We start from the raw sequence: 27,299 nt of genomic DNA on the forward strand, positions 1-27,299 counted from the left end.
TCTCATAAAACAAGCAAATAAATAGAAAAGTATCCGTATAATAAGCATCAAGGAAGTGAATTTTGACTTCATATATGCATACATAAATAGATTTCTCATTCTTAAAAGGAACGAGAGATCAGGTAATGCTCAATGGTAGAGTGGTTACCTAGAATGAAGCCCATTAGCTCCTCAACATTAAAAAGAATCACAACTTTAACTCTAGTGAGAGCTAAATCATTTGAAGGTGTCTCGGTTGAGGGATTGCTCAAATCCTATTGGCCTGTGGCCATGTTTCAAAAGATGATATTGACTGACAATTGATGTAGGAGGTCCCAGCCCACTGTGAGTGGTACCAACTCTCCCTAGGTGAGTGGATCTGGGCAACATAAGAAAGCTAGCTGAGCAATGCAGAGAGTGAGTGGACAAGCATTCCTCCATGGGTTCTGCTTTAAGTTCCTGCTTAAATTCCTGTCCTTACTTCTCTAAAGGTTGGATTGTGACCCAGAAGTCACTTTCTGCCCCTAAGTTGCTTTTAGCCAGAGTGAGTGGAAATTTCCATCACAACAACAGAAAGAAAACTAGAACATTTTCTGACACAGTTTCAGAACAGTCTCAACTTAAGTTTCTCTCCTACAAATTTTCTAGCATTGCTCTAATTTACTAGCCATACTACAAAGTCAAACTTTGCTGTCCCTTTGTTTTAAACTTACATAATTCCATTAAGAAATTGGAAATCTCAGCATTCAGGAGCCTGGAGGCTCACAAATTCAAGGCCAGTCTGAGCTACATAAGGAGTTTAAAGCCAGCCTAGGCTATGTGGTAAGACCTGTCCAAAAAGAATAAAAATTTATAATACTTGAAGTAACACTTTTTTTTTTTTTAGGTATTTAAAATGTTAGTCTATAGATGATGACAACTAGGAAGGATTTCATTCAATATGCTGTCAGTTCTCTGAACTCTCAAAAAATAACTAATAGAAATGAGTGGGGGGGGGGGGTTGCCACGTGTTTTGGGAAGCAGAGTGAGTGCTTTGGGAAGCCGGGAGTTAAAACCCCCTTGGAAGTTAACTTGGTATAAGAGGGTGGAAGCCTGTGTTGCTCCAGTTCTAAGCAACCGCTTTCACTTTCTGCAGGAGACACACTGTACACAATAAACAAGGTAAGTATAAGAATTGCTGCTTTTCATTAGTTGCCCAGGAAGTTACTCATTTGAACACATAATAGAAACTTTAGGGAGGTGAAAGTTTACTTCAAAATACCGACCTGTTAAAATTCCATAAAACAAGCCTCAAAGTTCAAGTCACTGGTGCCTGCCACAATTAAGTTACTGAAGCGGCATTTCCAGAGAGAGACTAGGGCAAAGGACAGAACAAACCACTGGTCAGCAAGAAAGAAACAACAAGGCACAGTGGGAATGATTCACCAAGTTCATTAAAATCATGAGAGCAAGAGAGCTGTGCTCTCCATTGCCTGTTTTCATCCTCATGAAGTGTTAAGTGTATGCCGAGGCAGAGAGAAACCCAGAGCTACAAGGACTTTGTCTTAGATTATGGCAGTAATTTTGATGTGTAAGCAGATTGACTTTGCTTTATATCTGCACTATAATCTCTTAAAAAAAAGAATTGGGGAACATTTTGTATTTCCATCATGTGCTTTGCGTGTTTTGTGATTCTGCACTCTACTGGCTGTTTATGTAAACTCTGGAAGAGCAAAATTAGAAGTTCAGAGGAGTCCAAAAATAACAGAGGCACCCTGTTGTCTGTGGCAAACACTGGCCTTAATGAGAAACATGGCTCCCAGGCCTAGCTTTCTTTTATGTAACTGTGGAAACTTAATCAGGCTGCTTAGTGTTTCTTGCTGTTATCCTTGCAATGAGGATGTCAGCCCAATCTGTTATATCTTATAAAGTGGATTCATAAATAGATTAAGCAAATGTCTGTGGGGAAACATTATAGATTAACCTACCTACTATGAGGTAATGATTACCCTATTGTGTCCAAACAACTTAGTGTTGCTAATATAAATATTTCCTGTACTTTAACGTTCTTGGCTTTCTGGGTAATTGAGCATGAACTCAAGATTTGGCTCAGAGTCATTTCTCCCATGCTATACAATCATCTTATTCTGGATAAGTTCCCCTAATAAGAACCCCCGTAAAAGAGTGCATTCTGGAAAGCAGTTTTTGGTGCTAGCAAATGAGATTGCATCCATATCCCTCAAGTGATGTAGTTAAAATGTATATGTAATACATGTTATTTTTGTATATATTATGTTCCAAGACATTTTCAGGCATTAAAAAAATACTTGAAAATTACTAACAGTCACTTTTTGTTTGGTATTTAGATAAATATTTTTAAAAAAGAAAATATAGAATTACCAAAAGGCTCATGAGAAAAAAGATGTTTCAAAGTCACTTTTTAAAAATAGTTTTTATTTCATTCATTGTGTGGGGGGGGGAGACAGACACACATGTGGAGGTCAGAGGACAGCTTTTAGGAGTTGCTTCTATCCCTAGGACAGAACTCAGCAAGATTTTTGTCTGCTGCCCTTCTACCCACTGTGCCATGTCACCAGCCCCATCACTAACGGGATCTTTGTGTCTCTGAGTGTAGAAAGATGTGCTGAAAGAAAGAATTCTGTTCAAGAGGCAGTCTGGGTACCTTTGACTGCTTATAGAGAGACTCAAATGCCTTCAGACCATGAAAGTTCCTTACTCACTTCAGAAATGTTTCTAAATGTCAGTGGAAACATAAACACTGAGTAAGCCACATTGTTGTATTTGGGAGGACTAGGCTTTGTGTGGTCTTATTCTTATTATTATAGTTAATCATCCTGAACAGAAAACAGAATTTTTACAGCAGGAGATGCTAACACAATTGTACTTAGATCTACTGACCATCTGAGGGAGTTGGAAGTTAACAGCTGCATCTCTAGTTGATCTTTGCATATTTTAATCCAAATATGGTAAAGGGAGGGGCTACAGAAGGGAGTGTCCATAGAATAAACAGGCTCGGAAGTTGGAACAGAAACAATTGTTAAATACTGAGAACGCTGTACTTTGCACTTCTCACTTAGCTCTAAACTTTTCTGGGCAGTTAGGCGTCCTTTGACCTCCTCTCTTGTGAATTGCAGAAATCAGACCAGACTACTTGGCAAAATGACCTCTTGTGTTGCTGAAGAACCTGTTAAAAAGATTGCTATCTTTGGAGGGACTCACGGAAATGAACTGACAGGAGTGTTTCTAGTCACTCACTGGCTAAAGAATGGCACTGAAATTCAGAGAAAAGGGCTGGAAGTGAAACCATTCATTACCAACCCAAGAGCAGTGGAGAAGTGTGCCAGATACATTGACTGTGACCTGAATCGTGTTTTTAACCTTGAAAACCTTAGGTAAGACTGTGTTCTGTATTCTGTGAGATCATATGTGTATGAAGAGCAGTAGTCACTGAGACAGAGAACTTGTGAATACTCCTAGTCAGTGGTCAGATCCACACATAGAGTGTCCTTACCAGAGAAGATTACTTTCACTTTTAGTCATGCTGCATTGTGAATTAGGCAGCTACCCAAACTGGGCATTCATGTTCTCTGCTGTAAACTTTTTACACTTCCAGGCTTTTCTGATTAGTCTTCCTTTTACTGTATGCCATAGAGTAAACAACAACAAAGAAGAAAGGTCTTTATTTTTTGACTCATGTGTCTTGAAAAACACAAATATAATAATCCTTTGCATTAAATTTGTGTTTGGGCAAGCATGAACAATGTGTGAAACAAAAAAAATAAGACTCTAAATTATTCTCAAAAAATAAAAATAAATTAGTGTTTGGTTATTATACTTGTAAACATACTGCTTTGTGGGAAATTCACCACTGTGCTTTCTTATAGTATGTGTTTATGATAAAGTTCTAGCTGAGACAATGATGACAGTTTGATGTTTGTTGAATGAGAGAGTGGTTAAGCATCATTGGGGCAGTCCATGGCCTGAGGGGCAGATGTGTTCATCTCTGGTGGTGGGTTATCACTACTGAGGGAAATGAGGGCTGAAGCCACTTCCTCCAACCTTTCTGAATCTGGGTTACAGCTGATTTAGATAGTTGCATGTAGTGTTTGTGGTCACTATACTCCAGGTTGATAATTATCAGTTATTTTTGCCCTTATCTGTTTCATGATATTTGCTATTGTATATGCCTCTGTTTTCTTACCAACAGTTTTTTTTTTAATTATCCTAAAAGTATTGTTAAACATACGCCAGGTGTTTTGGATGTACAAAGCTGTGTACATGATGGTATTTTTACCTCAGGTAGTTGGTAGACTGTTAACTAAGGTGTAAGGCACCCAGAGGAGCACCTAACAGCATTGTGTGCTTGCTTTCTTGCTTTAATGTACTAGGTTATGTAGGGCCATAGTCATGCAACTGTCTGAACTCATGTTATTTTTTATTTTGAGACAGGGCCTTGCTAAAATGACCAGATTGGCCCTGAGCTTACTCTGTAGCCTAGGCAGGCCAGAACTTTTGACCCTCCTGCCTCACACTGCCAAGTAGTTGGGATTATAGGCCTGTGATAGCAAGACTGGCCATGCACTTGTTTGCTGATAAATGCTAGGTTGTTAGAGAATTCTTGAGTCCAGTCTTAACACAGAGCAAAAGGAATGTAAATAAAACAAAATTTGCCTTTACAAAATATTTGTTTTCCATGAAAGTTATACAGCATTGATACTTTGTGCACTAAATTTTATTAGCATAATTTCAATTTCAGAAATTCTTTCATCTTCGTGATTGAGGTTATATCAAGACAATTAATGTTTATTCGCCTAAACTAGCTATTAACTAGCTCATATAATACAAGTAAGATTTGTTGAAGAATGAAACTTTTAACCTGTGTATGTACCTTCCACATAATTCTGAAGTGGACTAGGGTGTGTTTTCTTACTAAAAACAGCCAATAGTAACCTCTAGGTGACTTCAGCACTTGGGTTCACATTCTGTTTCTTAGTCTGAACAGTCTTCAGAGGCTAGACAGCTCTGACTCACAATGGTCATGAAAACTGTGAGGTAAATAAACCAATGAACTCCTATGAACCATCATGTGCCTTTTCCTACAGTCAGTGATGACACCATTACCCACAGTCCCTTACGGAAGCAACCTTAGAGCTGTCTCTGCTTTCCAGCCCCCTTGTCTGGTGTGGTTAGTCCTACAACATACTCTTTACAGAACTCCACAGAGCAGCCAGGCTTTGCATTCACACATTTGTAATCTCCACTACCCAGAAAGCAGAGGCATACAAGGGCAGCCTGGGCAACTTATCAAGATACTGCCTTAAAATACATAATTCAAAAGTGGGCTGAGTGTATGTCTCACTAGGAGTGTTTGTCTAGCATGGATAAGGCCTTGGGTTCTCTCTACTGCAGTAAAAATAAAAACATATAAAGGCACTCCACACAGCCAGCTTTCCTCTGCGCACAGATAATATAGCCTTGTACAGGATCTCCATGTATCCTTGTCCCATGCATTCTTCATGTAGTGGCTACAAAACTGGCGCTAGCATAGACACCTTCTGCCTTTCACCTGCTGGAAGCTCTCTCTCTCTCTCTCTCTCTCTCTCTCTCTCTCTCTCTCTCTCTCTCTCTCTCTTTATTTAATTTATTATTTTACTTGTCGATCCCAGTTCCCCCTCCCTCCCTCACTTTAACGCTCTCTGCCCTCTCATGCACCCTGACTACCCTCCCCTCCCATCCCCCCATCCCAATTCCATATGTAGGGCAATGCCATCCAGGTGGGGTCATGTAGATCTGACAGGTCATGTGAAGTAGGAACTAGGACTTCTCTCCTGTCTCTAGGTTAAGGCAGTTATCTCTCCATGGAGGATATGTTCCCAAGGTCTTTTGTGCACCAGGGATACATCCTAGTTCCACTGTCTGAGGTCCCTTAGACTGCTCAGTCCTTCTGGCTGAGACCCATATTCAGGAGGCCTGAGTCAGTCCCATGCTGGATTCCCAGCTATCAGTCTGGTGGCCCCTTAGTTGCTCCTTGTTCAGGTAAGCTGTCTCTATGTGTTTCTGCAACCTGGTCTTGTCCTCTCCATCTGCACCTGGATTCTAGTTCAACTCTGTTTAGGTATGGGTGTTTGCTTCTGTTTCCAGCAGGTATTAGATGAGGGCTCCATGGATAAGTTAGTTGTTGATCTCACTATTTGGGAAGGGCATTTATGGTAGCCTTTCCACGGTTGCTCAAATTGTTAGTTGGTGACAGTCTTATAGGTCTCTAGACCTTGCTTTGGGTTCAATTTTATCTTCAAACCAATATTGGCTCCCTCTTTTATGTTCTATCTCTCTCTATCTATCTATCTTACTTTCTTTCTCTCTCCTGTCTTCTATTCCTACCCTGACTCAATCTTCCTAGTCGCACATGTTTTCCTCTTCTCCCCCTCTCTTTCTCCTACTTCTCTCACCATTCACTACCCCCCCCACTTCCCCTGTGCTCTGGGAAACTTGTCCCTTCCTGCTTCTGTGAGGGACTTTATATGAATCTCTTAGCACACACCTAGGAAGCTCTCTTTAAATCTCCTGTCCAGAATAGATCTGAGCAACCTACTGTGATGACACATCTATTATAGCAGTGTGGCTGGTAGTGCCACCCAAGGTCTGCCCCTGTCTGTTCTTGCAGTCTGGCCCCATAGGACTCTTCTAATTGTAACTGGACCCCAGGCATGAGAATTCAGAGTTCCCACTGTCTTTCAAAACTTAAAACCTTAACTCTGAACATCTGAGCAGGTGATGGTGCCACTTACCCAAATGGAAATAAATAGGTTCTGGGGTAGACCTCCTGAGATAATATGAACTAATCATGAGTTAATTTTGTAAATGCCTGTGGGGTTTGTGTGTGTGTGTGTGTGTGTGTGTGTGTGTGTGTGTGTGTGTGTGTGTATTATCACAATAGGAACTGTATTTGACTGCAAATAGAAACTCAAGAATAGTAATCTAAACTTCTTGTTCACAAGCATTATGTTCAAATGCAGGTGGCCCAGGTGCAACAGCTCCTTAATGTCACCAATGACTTTGGCTTGTCTCTCTTCCCACTGTACTTTCCCTAACATGCACGTTTTTCTTCCTTATGGGTTTTGCTTCATCACAAAAGGGCTGATACAACTTCCTGGTTGCAGATGTGACTTCTAAGCAGGAAAGACTCTGACACAAACTATTAAAAAAAATAGCCAGGTAATATAAACATATGGAAGTATGTAAAAACATATTTATTTGAGAAACTTAATAGAGAAGTATGAGTCTAAGCCGTTATGATGTGTAGAGCACCCTTGTGGTTCTCTTCCATAGCCAAACTGAGAACCTGGATGAAGACAGTGGTGACAGGCAGGAGAACAGGAGAGGAAGCAAGTGAAATAATAAAAACAACGAATAAATAATAAAAAGAAAAACCTTAGTGAATTCCTGCATCCATAAAATTGTAAATTTTGTTCAGACAGCCAAGGGTTTGTAATTCTAGCTACTTGTGAGGCTGAGGCAGGAGGCAATCCTCCATTTTTGGCTAAAGAATAAATCCAAAGCTATCCTGAGAAAATTAGCAAGACCATCTAAAATTAAAAAAAAAAAAAAAAAAAAAAAAAAAAAAAACAAGGAGGTTTGCTGGGACTGTAGTTCAGTGACAGAGCTCTCGCCTAGCTAGATGAGACCCAAACTTCTAGCTTCGGTTCTGGGGGGGGATAAAAATGGTGTAACAATTGCAAGTGGTAAGGAGAGAGTGGATAAAGACTCATTTGAGAATATAGTTATCACTTACCAACCCTCCTTGTTCCAGAAAAACACATGTATGTTATGTATGTTTGTGTAAGTTTGTACTTGGGGAGGGTCTGTGGTTTGTCATTTGTAAACCATGTCCCTAAATCATTCCCAGTCTCCAATTTTAAAATACCCAATAAAGACATGAGCACCTGCGTTTGACGACATCTTTGCCCTGGAACCACAGTGGTGGGGAGAAGGTTGGTGATCTTGTCCCATAAGAAATAAGCAGTGCACCATAACTACAAGGAAGTGCTTATCAAATTAAAGTTGAAGTCATGTGGTAAATTCCATTTGCAAAGCCCTGCCTGAGACCCACCACATAAGTAAACCTAACATTGCTATAAGCACACCAGTGAAGCACTGGATATATGGGGTCAGCTGGAAAAAAGAGTTCTTTTTCATTTGCTGCAGATATGTTTTCATGTTTTCATGGATTTTTAATACATAAGGTTTTACAACTGATCCTTTGTATACCGTTCGTTCCTGTTGTGTATGTATATTATTGCAGCCATAGTTGACATTAATCTTTTTCTTTCTGGTAAAACAGCAAAGAGCTGTCTGAGGACTTACCTTATGAAGTGAGAAGGGCTCAAGAAATAAATCACTTATTTGGTCCAAAAAATAGTGACAATTCCTACGATGTTGTTTTTGACCTTCACAACACTACTTCGAACATGGGTTGCACTCTTATTCTCGAAGATTCCAGGAATGACTTTTTAATACAGATGTTTCATTATATTAAGGTAATCTTGATGTTCTTAACGAGTTATCTTGGGATCCTTCCTTTTTAAGTCATTGAAAGATGTCAAGAAGGTGGGACAAAGAGAAATGGGTCATGTTCCACAGCCAAATGGGAGGCTTGATGAAGTGCTGTGCAAAGGGACAGAGGCAGCAGTGACAGAGAAGAGAAAGGGAAATAAAACAATGAACACAATGAGCAAATAATAAAACATCTGTGAATACTTGAGTTTACAAAGTTATAAATTTTATGCAGATGGCCACCAAGTGTGTAGGATTTGGAAAAAAAAAACAAAAAGTAAAATTAATGCCAAAATTTTAAACAGTGCAGTTGAAGCATCTCAACTGCACAGCTATAGGAAGCTCAATAGATTATTCAGTGTTGACTAAAGGATAAGGATAAGGAGACTTGGCTCCCTAGTGTCTTGCCCTTGGCCCCATCTGGTCTCTATGCACTGAAATACTTCTGCTCTTCGGTGTGTGTTTCATGAGTGCATCCAGACTTCAAGCCAGGCAGCTGAGTGTGTCCTTTGCACTCACTGGAGGTGCAGATGAGTGCTGACCATGATGACTTATGCTCAGTTACAAACAAGACTCAGAAATCTTCAGAATGAAAAATTCCACTACAGAAAAGTTTGCTAGAATAACAGTGATATCACAAATATTGAATTATATGTTTGTTTCTATATAATAAATATCCTTCCTTCCTGGGAGCTGATATGACTCAATAGAATGAATTTGACATGGGTATCCATGAGAACCTGAGTTCAAATCCTGACACCCTTATTCATTAACCTTGGACAAGATACTCATCGTCCCAAAACCTTGCTTCCCTTATTTTATAAAATGGGCATAGTAACACTTAACCACCTGTAAATGCTAAAAATCTTCAATGAGATAGAATAGTTAAGGTATTTTAGCCCTTCCCCATGACTGGAAGCATGGAGGCCACAAGTTTTCTGGAATTACTGTAAAAGATATTAGCCAGTGAGAATTCGTCAGAGCTCTGGCAGCCTTCCTTAAACAGTCGGGGAAGCTGAAAGTCCCCAGAAGGATGCACACAGTCGAGCTGGACAAAAATAAGAAGCTTGCCCACTGTGAGGAGAACTGGTTTTACACATGAGCTCCTTCCACAGCATGGCACCTGTACCTCCACAGTGGTCAGGCCCAGGCACTTCAGCCAGTACTCCTAAAGTGTGGCCCACTGGTTCCTCCAAACACTGGAGGGGTCTAAAGTGATGGAAAGGGACTAAGATGGGGGCTGGAAGCTAATACCTCAGAGACAGAGATCTGAATAGGATCACTGGACAGACAGCAGCTGTCAATAAGAAGTAGGAGAACAAAGGATGCTGGGTTAATAAATTGCCTCATTCATTTTATAGCCTATAGTCAATATTAGCGATTTCTTTCTTTTCTCTTGAGTTTTGACAGTGACTACCTAGTACTTCGGGGGTAAGGGGGGACAGGAAGACGGGGGAGACCACAGTGTAGCTATCTTTTTCACTCATTGAAGAGAAAGTTGAATGCTTTAGTTACCATATGTGGAACCACATGGCCTATAACTAGTTATGAAAACCTAGAGGTTAGTCCAGATGTGGTACCACAAACTTTTAATCCTGGAATTTAGGAGGCAGAGGTAGGAGGACCTCTATGAATTTGAAATAAGCTCAGTCTACATTGTAAGTTCCGGGGCAGCCAGGAATACAGAGCGATGCTCTGTCTCACCTTGAGACCTGGCTCAAATTCTCACTGAAATAAGCAGAAGTTGTGGGGGAAAACCACGTACTATCTGTAGAGATCAGGACCCCATATAGTAACAGAATTTAAGGCCAATATTCTGTTAAACAGTAAATGTAAACAAAGATGTAAGAAAAATGTGTTCAGAAGGAGAAAAATGTGTTCAGAAGGAATGTTTATTTTCTATTTTTGGTTTGCATCCTGGAGTATTGTCTTATGTACATTTCACCCAGAAAGCTAATATAGTTTGACTTTATATGTAATTCCTTTGCATGTTTTCAAAGCTATAACATTGGGTTTTAGAGAATGTTTCACAAGACTGTCAGGTTAATTTTAGTTACAATGTGAAGCATTTTGGAGGGACTACTGACTCTGTAGCAGCCAAGGGAACATACTTTGTGCACTAAGAAAGATGTTTTCAATTCTGTTCAGACCTCCTTGGCTCCATTACCCTGCTATGTTTATCTTATCGAGCATCCTTCCCTCAAATATTCCACTACCCGTTCCATTGCCAAGTATCCTGTTGGTAAGTCACACTTCCTACTGGCACAGGTAAAGAAATTACAGCTTCACTGACACATAAAGAACATAATCTCGCTACCTCACATATCATTAATGTTATAATGATCAAGAGAGCTGATTGACTGTAGGAAAGCCCTAGCCATACCTAAGTTTCTCTGAGAAGATCTCTAGATTTGTTCATATTATTTTGTTTGATACAACATTCAGACTTTCAAATCAGTCTGATGTTCTCACTCCCAAAACTCAAGTGGAATAGAAGCTTCTCTGACTCCACCATATTGTATTGCAATGATCTGTATATTCCATAGGTATTTGTGTGTCTGCTGGAGATCAATACTGTGCTAGGTTTTTAGGATGTTGCAGTGAACAAGACACATGATCTTACCTCAAGGAGTTCTGGGTCTAATGAGAAGATGGGACTGTAATCAGATAATTATTCCATGATGGAAATTTACTATAGTAGGTGTAACTCCATTCTGCTTCCTAGGAGACCTATTAGTATAATTTTATAATTATCTACAAACTACACTGTAAATAAAACTGTTACTACAACTCGAATCTATTTTGTTAACTCTCAAATATTTTAAACAAGAGTAACTTGAGAGATGCTTGACAAGTAATAGAAGCAAATGAAAATTAAAAAAAAACAATAGCTCTGATTATTCAAATAGTGAGAGGTTTGTTGCATGGTTAAAATAATTTGTTATTATAATTAGAGAACTATATTCAAATATGTGGGTATAATATAGGCTAAATATATAATATCATTACATAGTTTTAAAAACCAAAACTTTGGCCTGAGGATATAGCTCAGTGATAGAGTCCTTGCCTAGTATTCTAATACTTCATAATAGATCGACAGACAGACAGGCAAATAGTCTGGAAAAATAGAGCCTAAATGATACTGGATAAGGCTGTAAATGTAGCTAATACGAAAGTTCTTGCATAGCATGCATGAGGACTTTAACTCAACCTCCAGCACTGCAAAAATAATAACAACACAGGATAGACAGCCTGGTTCCATTTGACACTGAATAAAAGGAAAAGACTTGTGAAGTCTAAAAGATCAGTCTTGGTCTATGATATTTATGGTCGGTGCTTTTTCCTAGTTAGAACAAATGTCTGCTGATATGTTGGTACCTTGCAAATAGAACTAAATTTTAAAACATCTTAACATGATGAACTGTAAGTACATTTTAAGTTAGGAATGTTAATGTGTTCTCCTAATTTTGAAACTTTCTTTGGAGTTTATTTATTAAATAATGAATAAAAGCCCTGGAGATAGGGAGGAAAAAAACCTGTTGATTCAACACTTTATAGTCATAAAGACTGTCTATGCAAATGTATTTTAACTGCTACTAACTGTATAAGGACCATTCTAATGCCAAGCTTCCTCAAACCTACCAGGATTATTCTAGGTAAACTTAATCCCAAAAGGTGGTTGTAGTTTGCTACAGCCAGCCTCATGATCAAACCCAAGCATATCTATTCACACTCCCCACCCCCAACATGGATGAGTAATTAGAAACAATCTTAGATTCTAGGCATAACCTCATTTCAAATTTAGCACTTTTTATGACCATTCTTTCTTCCTTTCCCTCCTAGTTGTGTCAGTCATATCCTATGGACTTGACTATTCTGCACTGACAAGGTTAATTTTTGGTTTGAAAAATATTGTCAACTTGGGAAAACAAACTTCAACAACTGATTCTTCTGCATGAAGTGCCACCCCTACCACCCTATAGCCCTTGCTCTCCACATAGACCTACAATGCCACATCTTCTGTATCTTTTTATTCTTCTGTTCCACAATCTTGAATGTATCTTTACTGTGGCCTCAAGATATCCACTGTAGTTTTAAACATCATAACAATAGCTTATTAAATAAAGAGGCTCTTGCGTCTCCCAGGTACATCCTTTATTTTGGCCCTTCAATCACTAGAGTGCTGGGATTACTGTAAGTGACTTAAGCTACTCAACAAGTACTCTTGAGCTGAAAACAAAGTACTTTTACCTTGAACTGTGAATACTCAATCAAAATTCTGATTCAGTTAGAATGAAGACAGATGAATTTGAGGTGGACAAATAATCTCTCCTACATATTTTTGCAGAGTTGTACAAATTATTTATGCATAGATAAATACCATACCAACACCTATGATACAATACATGTAGAGAAAGATCTCTTTGTACAACAATTAAACACAACAAAAATTTTACCCAAAGATGATAAAAAATATATAGTTAAGTTTTAATAGACTAGGAAGTAATAGAGATGGCTAAAAATAAGATGAAGATAAAGGAATTTATGAGATTGGTGGAATGGAATTATGGTATGCAGTATTACCATAATTCACAAATAGTTTAAAGAATGGAGAAGGTGGTGATTGAAGAAATGATTTTGTGGGAACTTGGCAGGAAAAAGGGACTAGAGAAGTGGTCTAGAGAAAGAATTTTGTTTGTAGCAATGAGGATGGATGTTTAAGCAACCACTGTAAAGACAGGATAGGCACAGTTTTATTGGAGATAGAAGAAACGAGTATAATTTTATAAAAAAATTTTATCATCTTATCAATAAGATATAATTACATTGTTAAATGAAAGCAAGAATGTTGCTCAAAACCCATATGAACTAAACCCAAAGTTTAGTTAGATAGAATTCTGACTACAGATATATTTCTTCCTGTGAAGGTAACTATGAAATCTATGACAATCTCTCTTTGTGGTCACCTATTACTTGTCAACCTCGCTTGGTCTGCATCTTTTACTAAGTAGTAAGTTTTTAATGTTTTGACAATACTGAAGAACATATAAAAGAAAAGGGTCACCTTGAGTTCATACCTCAGCACAGCTCTGTGGGTTTCCATGTTCTGTATGTTCTCCGACATTATCTGTATTGTTTTCTATGATACTAAACTGCTATAACACTGAAATTCTAGATTTATATTTTTAAATGCTTAATCTTTCAATGTATTCTACTACCTACATAAAAGTGATGTGTCTCCTTCTGTACATAGGTATAGAAGTAGGTCCTCAGCCTCAGGGTGTTCTGAGAGCTGATATTTTGGACCAAATGAGAAGAATGATTAAACATGCTCTTGATTTTATACATCATTTCAATGAAGGTGAGTGATGGGTGCAGTTGTTTCCTTATGTTTATTTACATGAATTAACTACGACGGGGTGTCTCTGAGTAAAACTTAACCACTAAATAGTGAAATGTAATGATAATCTAGATCATATTTGTCACATTTATGATCTTAGCTAGCTCTGTGTGTCTGTCTATGTCTCTCTCTGTGAGAGAGTGTGTGTATGTCTGTCTCTCTCTGAGTGTGTGAGTGTGTGTGTGTGTGTGTGTGTGTGTGTGTGTGTGATTTTGCCTTCCTCCCACCCTCTCACTACCTAGACTACCTAGTCCAGTCTTGAACTCTCTATCTTCCTGCCTCAGTTTTCCAAGGATTGGCATTACAGATGTGTGTCATACTCAGTTCCTAAAGTGAAAACTGTCTTTTCACCTCAACAGTTCCTAAAGGATGACCGATTTAAAAAAAAAAAAAAAACATTCAAGAAAAGCTCCCAAAGCAAGTCATTTTCCTTTTCCCATTGATTTCCATTTTAAACCGCAAAGACAGATGAGGTCCACCTTCCTGTGAGGATGTAGAAGGCTAATGGTTACTGGGGAAGGAGAGACATTTCCTCACTAACAAGTTGCTCATACTCACTTGCTTATCCCTCGCTATACTCCTGTAAGCAACACTAGGGAAACTCACTGGGTTAGAAAAAAGACACAAAAGTAGAAAGGGCTGGTCGGGAAGCACAAAGTGTTGACCAGAAGTGGGAAGGCGACAAGAGAGAATAGTGGAGGGCCAATATGATCAAAATATATCACATATACATCTGAAAATAACACCCATCATTGTGTATGGCTAACTTACTGGCTCAGAACATAGGAAAAAAAAAAGGAATGTTCATAAGTCCAATAAAACATAAGATGTTCAGGATCATGTAATCAAAAGAGTACAAATTCAAGTAATAAGATGTTTTCATTCATTAAATTAAGAAAATATTCAAATCTGATGATACTCCTGCTATTAAGTTCTGGCAAAGCTGTAGGAAAAGAAAATATTCCCATCTCTTTCTTGTGAGCATGTAAATTAAAATTAACAAAGACCCTTTAGGGTATAGTTTTATAGTATTTACTTCTTTTTTATTCTTGCTTATCTGTTGTTTGTATGGGACAGAGAGTGTGGCCTATGTACATGGTATATGAGCACATGTGTGTTAGTGTGTGTGTGCTGGGCCATGTGAGGACTGTTCTATGATTCTCTGCCTTATTTCTCTAGGACAAGATGTTTTGCTGAACCTGGAGCTAGGCTGGTAGCCACAAACAGGGCAATCTTTCTGAGCCCTTCCTTTCAATGCTTTTGATTATAGACACACATATCATACCTGACCACCTTCTTGGGTGCTAGTGTCCACGCTCATCCTCATGCTTGCCCAGCAAGCACTCTTACTCTTACTGAGCCATCTTTGCATCCTCAGTACTTCCTTCTTAAAATGCACAAGTCACATGGCCCACCAACTCCATGTCTCAAAGAAGCATGCACATCCAGGGCATTGCATAAGGGCTGGCTATTGCAGCTCGGTCTCCAACAATAAAACAATGAAAATGACCCAAATGCTCAATGGCTGTGAAGCATTAAATAAACTAAAATTGGACAAGTGTTCAAAAGACTTAATTTTTAAAAATCAAGCTGTTAATTTTGAAAAAGCAAGATAGCTCAGTGGGTACCATCAATTGATCTACAAGCATGAGGACCTGAGCTTGAATATTTAACACCCACATAAAAAGCCAGATATTGCTGACCATTTCTGTAACTCCAGCACTGTGGGGCAAAGATCAATGAATCTTGAGGTCTCACTGGCCAACCAGCCTAGTCCAAATACCAAGCTTCCAGTTCTGTGAGTGAACCTGTCTCAAAGAAGTAAGGTCGAAAGTGACAAAGTACAACACTCAATACCCTGCTATGACTTTCACATGCATGCCCAAGGGTGCACATAACCACACACTCACATGTAATACACATGTGTGCATGTATACACACACACACACACACACACACACACACACACACACACACACACTGCAAACCAAAGCATAAGTAAACAAATTGACTTTAAAATAACAGTAAGCTAAGTGTGATGGTGCAGGTCTGTATTCTAAGTTCTGGGGAGACTGAAATAGTAAATAAATGAGTTCAAGGTTCAAGACCAACCTTGCCTACACAAGGAAACCCTATCTTTACAATAATTAATTTATTATCACTCACTGGAAAGGTGTGTGTGTGTGTGTGTGTGTGTGTGTGTGTGTGTGTGTGTGTGTGTGTGCATATATATATGCCCCAGAAGTTTGAAAAAGACTAGCACTAGCACTCTGGAGCTTGCTTTCTTACTGCTCTTGGGATCTTCCATGGCCATTATGTGACTCGGTCCCCACTGATAAGGTTACAGGATGGAAAACACAAAGACCCCAGTACACAGTCACACAAATCAAACTGCAGCCTACCAAATGTCAGACATGAGAGTGGGGCTATCTCAGATCGTCCAGCAGCCAGAGGACCTGCCAGCTCACCTTGCACATGTCAGCAAGACAATTGGATATCAATCAAAGCCAGTCCAAACTAGAGGACCTGCCCGCCGACATACAGAGTCACAAGCTCAATGTAGGGGGATAAACCTTAAGCTGCTGAGTTCTGAGCTAATGTGTTACACAGCAAAAGCCAGCTAGAAGTGATGACACTTCTCCCCATTCCAATTGCACTCTAAGGGAAGGAAGGCTGTCCTCTAGGATTCAGCCATAGCACACTCTAGGCCTTCCATCAGACACAGGTTCCTATATTCTCCCAGAGATTACCTCCTGTATCTGTGAATTCTTCTGTCTAATCTTTCTTGGCACTTGGTTGTTCAATTTTGCACCATCTTTGGGGGTTGCACTCCACTGTTGAACAGACTCACTGCATCACAAGAGCTCCCTCCTCGGGAGTTGTCATATGTCAGTGTCCTTGGTTAAGGCAAATACCCATCATGCTGAATCCAGCTGACTTGCTGGATATCTTTGTGAAGACACACAGTCACACAATGTCAGAAAGAAGGACTCTGCCATAAACTCATCCAAATTTTCACCTGAGAGGTAATGAACATGAACCTGCAGAAGGCCAGCATGTTGCTCAAGAGCACACAGCCAGGAAAACCAGGAGAAGAGAGCCCAGCAGCTCTCTTGGTCATGGTCCTAGCAAACATTGACACAGGTAGCTTCTGTTTCTTTCCCTGTCCCACACACTTGTGGGGAATGTGCTGACATGACTAATTCCAGAGCGTGTTTAGCTTCTTGACATTTATGGGCCTCCGTAATGGACTGTTTGCCTTCTGGCACTCTTCACTTCCTATTGTTCTTCCTTCCTGAAAGTGCCAGCTTCCCTTTTTCTAGGACATTTCTTTATAGCTGTGGTTAACACATCCCATTTCTTACCATAGGAAAAGAATTTCCTCCCTGTGCTATTGAAGTCTATAAAATAATGGAGAAAGTTGATTATCCAAGGAATGAGAGTGGAGAAGTGGCTGCTGTTATCCATCCTAATCTTCAGGTAACATTTGTTTCTTTGAAATACTGACAGTAGTATTCTACTTTGGAGTGTAATTTTTCCATTTATACAGCATTTTGTGCATAGTAGCTAATTTATTAGTATTTAAAGTCAACTTTCCATCACTATAATGAAATAACAGACACACACACACACACAAAGACTAATAAAGAGAAAAAAGTGTTATTCTGCTCCCCATTCTGGGGGTTCTAGTGTGGCTGCAGTGCTTTGAGGCTGGGGCAGGAGCACATGGTAAAGCAAACTGCACAGACAAAGATGTGAAGTACAGGGCAGGACCACAGACCCCTCCAGACTCTTCAGTGACCTAAGGGCTTCTCTCAAGGAACCACTTCCTACAGATCAGCATCTTTTCCTGACAGGACCACTCTAGGGCTCGAGCCTTTAATGCCTGGACCACTGGAGGACACTACTCATCCCAAACTATAGCAGAGAGGACCCAGGCCATCTCTGGGTGGTTGCTGTGTATAATGTGTTTCCTCTCCTTCCACTCCTCCCAACACCCCCACCACCCCTCACCCCCAGAAGTTTCCCTTCCAAGAAGAGAGCTTTCTAAAAACAGTGCCAAGAATCTCAGATGATCTGACATTATTGGCTCGAGTATCGGTGGTTGAAAACCACTGATCCAAGTCAAGTCCCTACTTAATGACTCTAATAGCCATCAGGCAACCTCATAAAGCACCCTGCCCACAAATTCAGACCAAGAGAGTACATCCTGCCTGTAGCTTCATGGAAGAGGAGCCATGAGCAATGGTTTTAAAAGATGGAGTGTAGTAGAGAGGCAAAGAACTAGCTCAGGAAACACAGGCCAGCTGACAACGTCACAGCAGCCTCAAACACAGGAGTGTTCAAGTGTGTTCTCCTCAGTAACATACTTCAAATATAAAAGTCCCAGGAGGCTGGATGAGGACAGTAACCAACTTGATTAGTATTGCTAGACTATAAGGAATGGCTTGACCCAGGTCTGGTGGCTGTAATTCCAGCCACTTAGGGAGACTAAGGCAGGAGGAACACAAGCTAAAGGACTTTTTTGGCCAAAAAAGTGAGTTCAAAGCCAGTCTGAGCAAACTAGTGAGACCCTGTCTCAAAGAAAAAGACAGAAATAAGGCTTGGAGTATTGTTCAGTGGTAGAGCTAGCATGTGCAGAGTACTCTGAAGTTAGTTCTGAATACTAAACACAGAAAGGGCGGGGAGAGAAGAGAAAGAATTTTCTACAAGAGATATTGATAGGCTGTTATCTCTGTAAACACGTTTGAATATCTACTAAGCCTGTTGTCCCTGAGATGGAAGATTCTAGTTTTGTTTCTGAGATGAGGCCAGCTCCTCCCACTGGTGCAAGAGTATGCTGGCCTCCCAAGAGATTCTGAAGCGCAGCTAGAGCTGAGAAAAAGTGCTCTGGGCAGCCCAGCTCAATTTCGATTCATTCACATGCAGATTGTTAATTCAGTGGGTCTCAGCAGGGGATGAAATTCTACTTTTCTAACAAACTCCACAGGATGCTGATGCTGCTAGGAAAGGTTAGGAATGCAGAGGCCCAGGCCCTGCCCTGGCCTAGAGAATCATCTCAGCCAACTCCCCAGACACTTGGCAAGCACAGCAAAGCTGGAGCTGGACTAGGGCTCCACTGGTCTAAAGCATTAGTGTTAGAAGGCTCACATACGTCTCAATGCATCCCTCTTGTATCTCTTTCTAATGGAGAATGTCTTTTTTAAATAGACAATGTTAGTTATCTACAGTGTAACAGAAAAAAATTAAAAACAGGAGAAAAAGCCAAATGTAATTTGTATATTTTGATGTCTCCTGAGAGGATCAAGACTGGAAGCCATTACACCCTGGAGATCCTGTCTTTGTGTCTCTTGATGGAAAGATTATTACCCTGGGTGGAGACTGTACCGTGTACCCGGTGTTTGTGAATGAAGCTGCATATTATGAAAAAAAAGAAGCCTTCGCAAAGACAACGAAACTGACACTCAACGCAAAAAGTATCCACTCCACTTTGCACTAAAAATCACCGCAAGCTCACAGTTCTAGGGAGTCTTGTGGACCATGTGAGCCCTGCAAGAGCAGGGCTGTGCCTTATGCTAGTTTTTTGCCTCAGCACTTCGCCCCATGCCTCAAGCAGCAAGCATCAAGGCCAGTTTCTGAAAGGAAAGAATAAATTAATGAATGTCTTTCAGATATATTTTGAATACGCTATGTATAGCTCATTCAGACAAGTGTGTTTCTGGTTTCTGTGTTAACATTACATTACGTTCTGGTAGCTTAACATAGTTAATGACTTTCACATTCAAAACATAACATTGAAATCGATGCTACATGCAACTTAGCATGTATCGAGACAGTGAGACAAACTGAATATGTGTTTTCAAGTAATGCATAAGTGCTACTAAAAACTAATAGTACAAACTTGGTATTTTTTAAGTTTTGACATCTGAATTAATGACAGTATATTAAATTTCCACTCTGTAAACTCTAGCCATGACTGATAAGTAGCATGAAAAAATAAAAGACCCAGAGACAGGTATTAGGGTTCAACCTGAAGATCAGAGAAGCAAAGTAGCGAAGCTACCAGAGAGCTCTTACCTCTAAAAGGTCTGGGGTGTTCCTATGCTCAGTGTGGCTGGAGAATGAGTGCCTGATGCTGAGACCTTGCTCCTGTCTTATATCCCTCCCTAATGCTGGGATTAAAGGTGTGTGGTCCTAGGTGCTGAGATCATCTTTGTGTGAGCTGTTTCTCTTTAGGACTGGATCAATCTGAGTGGTTTTGGACTCACAAAGGTCTATCTACCTCTTAATCCTGAGTCCTGGGATTATAGGTTGTACCAACACCTCCTAGCTTCTGGCTGCTGGGATTAAAAGCATGTGCCTGGCTTCTATGGCTTGTGGCTGATTTTGCTTTCTGAATTCTCAGGCAAGCTTTAATAAATCATAAATAATATATCATTTACATCTGTAAACAATTTCACATCTTTCTGCAGATAAGATGTGAAAGGAAATAAAAGCTGGGTATAAAGGTGGTATGTGAATACTTGAAGAAACATTCCCCTCAAAGAGCTAATCCTTGTCCTTGGTGTGAAAAGTTTGAAAGAGATACATTGTTTGCAGCTGCAACTGTCATTCTGAAAGAACACAGTCACCCAGATTCATAACCACAGGGTATGAGGGGCTGACCTTTTGTCCCAGAAGCCACCATCAGAGATGGTGCAGATCAGTAACAGAAGGTAGTGGGCACTAGTGGAAATATGGCCCAATCTGTGACTCGGGATCACAAACACATGTTTTCAAGAAGTTCTTCCATGTCTCAAGTGACAAAAATCCCTTCCCTGTCATGAGCTTCCTTAAAAGACCCCTGCTGAACCCTTCCTACCTTCCTCTCTCCCTCCCTCCCTCCTTCCCTCCCTCCCTCCCTCCCTTCTTGCAGCATCTCTGTCCCCTCCCTACAGGGCCCTCACCTCCCTCCCTGCATGACTCTCCCTCCTTCTCTGAAGCCACAGCAATCATGTAAGGAACATTTTATCCCGTGATTTGGACCCCAAGGAACCCACAATGATGCTAGAGAGATGGGTTAGTTGGTAAAGTGCTAACATACAAATATGAAAACCTGAGTTCAATCCCTAGCACCCAGCTAAGAAGCCAGGCACAGTGGAGTGCTGCTAAAATTCCAGTTCAGGCAGAGGTAGAGATAAACAGGTCCCTGGGGCTTGCCAGCCAAATCAATGAGCTCAAATATCAGAGAAGCACAGTCTCAAAAAATAAAGTGGGGAGTAACTGAGGAAGATACTTAGCATGGACCTCTGGCCTCCACAAATGTACATACAAAAATGAACACACACACTCAAGCACACACGCATGCATGCATACACACATACTATTCATCCAGAGAAAACTTCATTAAACCATTTCACCCTGTATTCAATGTATTCAAACATCTATTTTGTACCCTGCTAAAACTAATCATTGAAATCTATTCTTCCTGCTGAATGTCATAGTTAAAATGTGACATGTCAATCAGCTTCTACAAGCGTTTAGTGTTCACTTTCTCTGAGCCAGTTCTTTTACAGCTATAAACGACAACTAGAAGACTATATTCTTCCACCCAAAACTTAATTACAAAAGTTAGAATGTACAATTTAGATTGCCATGGTTTCAGTGTACAGATTGTTTCTATAGTCTAATTTTTCTTGACTCAATCCTTACAGTCTTCAGAATTCCTAATTATATGTGATCTTGTCTATGGCCATGATACACTGAGTACATGCTATCTAATTAAATGTGATATATATATATATATATGTATGTCAGAGGACAATGTTCAGAAGTGGGTTCTCTCCTTCCACTGTGTGGATCCCAGGGATCAATCTCAGGTTGTCACTCATTTCTATAAGCACTTTCACCATCATACAAGCCTATACATTTTTTATGTGTATAGGTGTTTGCCTGAATGTATGTCTGTGTACCACATGTGTGCCTGATGCCCTCTGAGACCCAAAGAGTATGTCAGATCTCCTAGAAGTGGAGTTACAGGCAGTTGTGAGCCATCATGTAGGTGCTGGGGACGGAACCCAGTCCTCAAAAAGAAAATCCAGTAGTCTTAACCACTGAGCCATCTCTCCAGCCCCACGTAATATCATTTTAATCCATATATGTTATCTATACATTTTAATGTATACATATACATTTAATCTTTACGTGTGTGGTTTTACCCACTTTCTGCTATATTTTATTTTGATTGAGTCTGTAACAATCTACATATCCAGTCCCCTCATCTATAAAAATGGAAGTGATAATTATAATGCCAACATAATAATGGTATCACTGTTAGGATTAAGCAGCTATTGAATGCAAGCACTTAGCTCAGTGCTTAGTGCCCAAGATGCATTTCATCAGTTATTCAAGATAACATGAAAGGCTCTACATGGTCTGCCTCTCCCACCCCACAACCTCCAGACCCATCTCTGCTTTCCTGTCCCAGTGTCCTTTGTGTTGTTTTGTTCTTATATGCCTTCACCCAAGCTGATTCTTCCTCTAGAATTTTTCATCTTCCTTCTATTTCCCCCTCCCCAGATTGATACTGCCCTGGCCTATGATTCAAAATGCAACTCGGTTCTCGCTATGTGTGCAAAGCCTTCTGAGTCTCCCTCTCTCTCACTCAGTTGCCCCTTTGCGCTCCTCTACCATCCCTCCTTGACAACATTAGCATTGTCTTTATCAGCATCTACAATGCAGAATATGCCAAGAAAGGCTGGTAGAATAAACATGTGCATCAAGCACACATTTCCCTACCCAGACACATTTACATCCCACCAATGCTCTCGCTTTTCATGTTCTTTCCGGGAAACTTCTTATGTCACCTGCGTTACTCCAAGGTGAAACTCATTCTGTTCTGCACTTCAGGCCTACTAAGGATGGCAGAAAGATGGGAAAGTCCCTTCCTTATAAGAACACAACCCCATAGAAAACAGAAATGTTCACACTCAATACCCTGTGTGACCTTGTTGTGGCTTTTCCTGAGCCTGGGTGCAAAATCTCAAGGCCTCATCATGGCCAGACAAGACCTGGGTGCTCTGGCTTCTGCCACCCTCCCTCCCAGCTTCATGTTACTCCAAGCAACTGGGACACAGGCCAGATTCTCAGATACACATTCCCTGCTGCCCTGGGCTTTTCCATGATGTTCCTTCCATTGGAAGCCTAGCCCCCTTCCTTAAGTAGGTTTTCTATTACTGTGATAAAACACTACACTTAAGGGGGAAAATTGTTTCATTTTACCTTATACTTCCATATCACAGTCCATGATCAAAGAAAGTCAGGGTAGGAACCTGAAGTCAGAGACTGAAACAGCTGCCAAGGAGAATCCCTGCTTACTGGCTTGCTCATGGCTTGCTTGATCTGCTTTCTTACATTATCTGAGAAGATTGGCACTGACTACAGTGAACTGGGACCTCCTATATTGATAATTAATCAAAAAAAACTATCCTGTGGGTTTGCCTACAGACCAATATGATGGGGGCATTTTCTCAGTCAAGATTCCCTCCACCCGAAAGACTGTCCTGTGTCAGGTTGACATAATAACTAGCCAGCATACATGCCAACTCTTCCCAGGTCTGGGGATGCTTGTTTCTAATGTGACTTGGTTTAGGTAAGACCATTGTGTCTTAGAAGTACATTGAAACTACCGGATAGGCACTTCACAAAACTCCAAAACAGAAATGAATAAAATTGGAGCAGGAGACAATGTCTCTGTCTTTGCTTAAACTGGGGCACTCCCAGAGAGTTGGGATAATTTATCTTGTTCTTTGCAGTATCCACAGCACATAACACAGTGCTTAACACACAACAGGAGCATGGCAACTTTTGCCAGGCAAGTAAGAACTGATATAGTCAGTGTGAAAGACTGGAAGAATTAGTAGTTGAGTCTCCTGGATAATAGCCACTGTGTCAGGAGAAGGAGCAAGTGAAAAGAGGCAGTGAGAGGAACTCTAAAGACTACAAAGATCAAAAGCCTTGGTGCTGGGAGATGCAAGTCAGAATCATTCCAGGGTGACTGGGCCAAAGCATGTCTGAAAGGCCTTGTGCACATCCCCCACAAAAAGCCTCAAGGAAAATGGCTTCTTAGGGAACTCTTAAAGCTTTTTGGCATCTCTACATTCCCTCCTACATTGTCTTCAGACTTGTCACTTAACCTGTAGAGATGCCTTTTATATCTTCCACCCTAACACAGCCGTGTGAAGCTGATGAAGTTTTTGGCAGGTGGTGGTTCTTCAATAGGTGTCAAGTCAGTGATGAATGAACTCCTATCCAGGATGTCACAGTGCTCAGCCCTCCTCTAGTTCTTAGTACTCCTGGGGGTGGGGATTTTACAATGTTTAGCACAGAAAGGAACTCCTGTAGAAGGTTCTAACCACGCTGCCACATACACTGAGTAGGTTTCACAGGACACAATGAGAACATGCTCCATTCAGATATTCACAAAGTAAATGACAGTGACCAATATGTTAGTGACCAATATGTTACATCTTATCAAACTAAAGAAAAACAGGGGGGCAAGTGATATTTCCTGAATTTGGCCCAAAAAATAGAGATTTGATTAGAAAAACCAAGTAAATCAAAACCTGGAGTTTATAGGAGATTACTATATTACAAATGCAGGGGAGGGAGGTGCTAGAGCAACAGTAGCTATTTATAGGCTAATTTAGTTCAATGCAAGCATCCTATTTTAGGAAATGAGTCTATTAAGTGGAAAAAATAACTTTTGCCATGAGAAATGGTGTAAGAACTCACAAGGAAATGGTGCTGCATGAGTGTGGATACAAGTGAAATCACAGGTTTGGTGATCAAAAGCTGAAGGTGTCCCCATACAATGGTTTCCATTTTCACTGCCAGCTAGGACACTAGACCAACTACAGACATGGGGTGACGGAGTCACTAGTGATAATTTTGACATACCTACTGGAAAATAGAACCAGACAACTGATGAAGGAAATGGAGAAGCCAACAGGAGTGTGGCAAAGGTGACTGAAGACAGAGGATGCAAAAATATATGACACATAGTATACAACAATTACTCATATCCTCCCCCTTTCTACCACCTTTTTATTATTCATACTTGTATTCTCTATTAGTGCACATAATGAGTGCCCAATTTTAGTTGAATTGGAACTAAGTCCTCACACTCAATAAGTGAGGTTCATGCTTATAGAAACAGGCTGGATCCCTTCCTGTCTGCAGAACTTTGCTGTCCTGGCCAGAGAGGTGACAAAGGCAGCATTTCTTGATACCAATCTGACCAAATTTCAGAGAACCTGGATCTTTGGGCCACAAAAAAAGCATTACAACTTTTGCATACTGTTCCACCTGCCTCCGGGTCTTGATTTCCCCATTCACTATACTGTGATCTCTATCCACCAACTTAGAAAATTATGTTGTTAAGGTAACCAACCTAAATGGAAGTGCTTTGTAATGTAGCTGACCAAAAAGACAGTGGTGACCCTTTAAGCAGGTAATTTTTCACAGTACCAACAGCCATGAAAATGTTGGTGCCTAATGACCTAGGCACTCCAGCCATAGAAATATGTCTTACAACAGGTATTTCACCCCTTTTCTATCAGCCCACCCAGGATATCACCATTAATAGACCATTCCTAGATTATGGACAAAATCTATTTAATCCAGGGTATGATTGTGTGCAATTCCCACTTCTTTGCCTTTCAACCAGAGAGAAAAGTAAAGAAATAATTCTGAATTTAGTTATTCAGTAAACTAAGTAAATAAAATCATCAAATGTAGTATTCTACCTGATAATAAATCAATTGTAATTTCTATAATCCATTATGATAAATATCTATAGTTTAGGATTCAAATCAAAAACTCCCATCCTATGAGGTAACCCACAAGAATGGAAAATGCCCACATATAAGGGTTAGGCTGATGGCAACTCTCATTGCCTCATCATGGAAATCCTGGTTGTTAGATAGCAGGGAGTTATGCCTTCTTATCTCAAGGAGAAGCCATGGGTTTACACATATGCAAGATAGGTAGAGAACCAGCAAAACATGATGGATAGAGTTGAGGTTGGAAGGCCTGAACTGTTAACATCATCTGGCTGTGACTTCTTGTAACTACTTCAGAAGTTACTGAAACGGGCTGGAGAGATTGACTCAGCAGTTAAGAGAACTTGCTGATCTTGCAAATGAGCATAGATGGACCCCCAACACAGCCAACAACCACCTGTCACTCCAGTCCAGATCTAGTGCCCTCTTCTGGCCTCCATGAGCACATGCAGGCACATGTGTATACACAGACACATAAATTTAAATATGAAAAATCTTTTCTTTAATTTTTAATGATTTATTTTTTGTTTATGTGCATTGGAGCTTTACCTGCATGTATGTCTGTGTGACTGTGTCAAATCTCTTGGAACTAGAGTTACAGACAGTTGTGAGCTGCAATGTGGATGTTGGGGATTGAACTCAGGTCCTCTGGAAGATCAGACAGCGTTCTTAACCACTGAGTCATCTCTCTAGACCCAGGGTAAATTTTTTTTTTAATGAAAAAAAGAAGTTGTCAAATACCTCAAATAAGATGCCAGATGTGTATGCACTTTGAGTTGTAAGCACTGCGTTAAAGTGACGTGTAAAGCAGCATGCTGGCTCTGCCACTGGACAGGGTGCAGTAGCAATGTTTTAGATCCAAACACCAGCCTTACTTTTACTCACTTCTGTTAAGAAACACTCTAGGATTTCCAGTTGGTCTTAATATTCACACACATAAGGCAAAGACAAAAAACATGGCCATAGCATGACAAAATAAATATTTATTGGAAATAAAACTATTTCCTCAATGAGACCAAAGTAGTCTTCTACTTTATGATTTCATGAACATGTAGTTTCACACATGGAACACTGAGAACAAGTCTATAAATTAAGTTTTACAAGAATCAAGCACTTTCAGTGAGAACAAGATGATAATTCTGTATCTGGAACTAAGATCACAGTAAGTATAAAATAAGATCAATATAGAAGTCAAGTATGGCTTACAGACTCTGGTGAGGGCCTGTCTCCCTGAGCCTCAGCCAGAGCCAAAGGAGACAGTCACCAGGTCCTGAGGAAGGAAAGGAACCTCAATAATACTATACTCTCTTGGGCAGGTGCCTAAGAGCTCAATGACTTCACAGTACAACTTTTTACTCCCTCCCCCAACTCTGGGAAGGAAGGTAAGCACCTGTGTTATTCCAGACACACAACACAATGTCTAGAATACAGAACTCTTCCTGGGGAAATGTTTAACTCAAACAGGGTTTGCAGCTACTGTCTGAGCATGCTCAGTCCCCTCCCTGGAAAACCTCTTCCCCCTGCATTACTGAAATGTAAATCAT

The 27,299-nt window shown here is 40.3% G+C and overlaps 1 protein-coding gene across 1 annotated transcript; it reads left to right on the top strand.

The window, feature by feature from the left end:
* Window positions 1-2,999: 2,999 nt before the first annotated feature.
* On the top strand, window positions 3,000-20,144 carry Aspa (aspartoacylase). The gene is made up of 6 exons (XM_051180048.1): window positions 3,000-3,371; window positions 8,321-8,516; window positions 10,681-10,774; window positions 13,787-13,894; window positions 17,304-17,413; window positions 19,236-20,144. The coding sequence occupies exons 1-6, from the start codon at window positions 3,139-3,141 to the stop codon at window positions 19,431-19,433; spliced, it is 939 nt and encodes a 312-aa protein (XP_051036005.1). The 5' UTR covers window positions 3,000-3,138; the 3' UTR covers window positions 19,434-20,144.
* Window positions 20,145-27,299: the final 7,155 nt, after the last annotated feature.

Source organism: Phodopus roborovskii, unplaced genomic scaffold (genome assembly GCF_943737965.1).
Source record: "Phodopus roborovskii unplaced genomic scaffold, PHOROB, whole genome shotgun sequence".
Classification (NCBI taxonomy): Eukaryota; Metazoa; Chordata; class Mammalia; order Rodentia; family Cricetidae; genus Phodopus; species Phodopus roborovskii.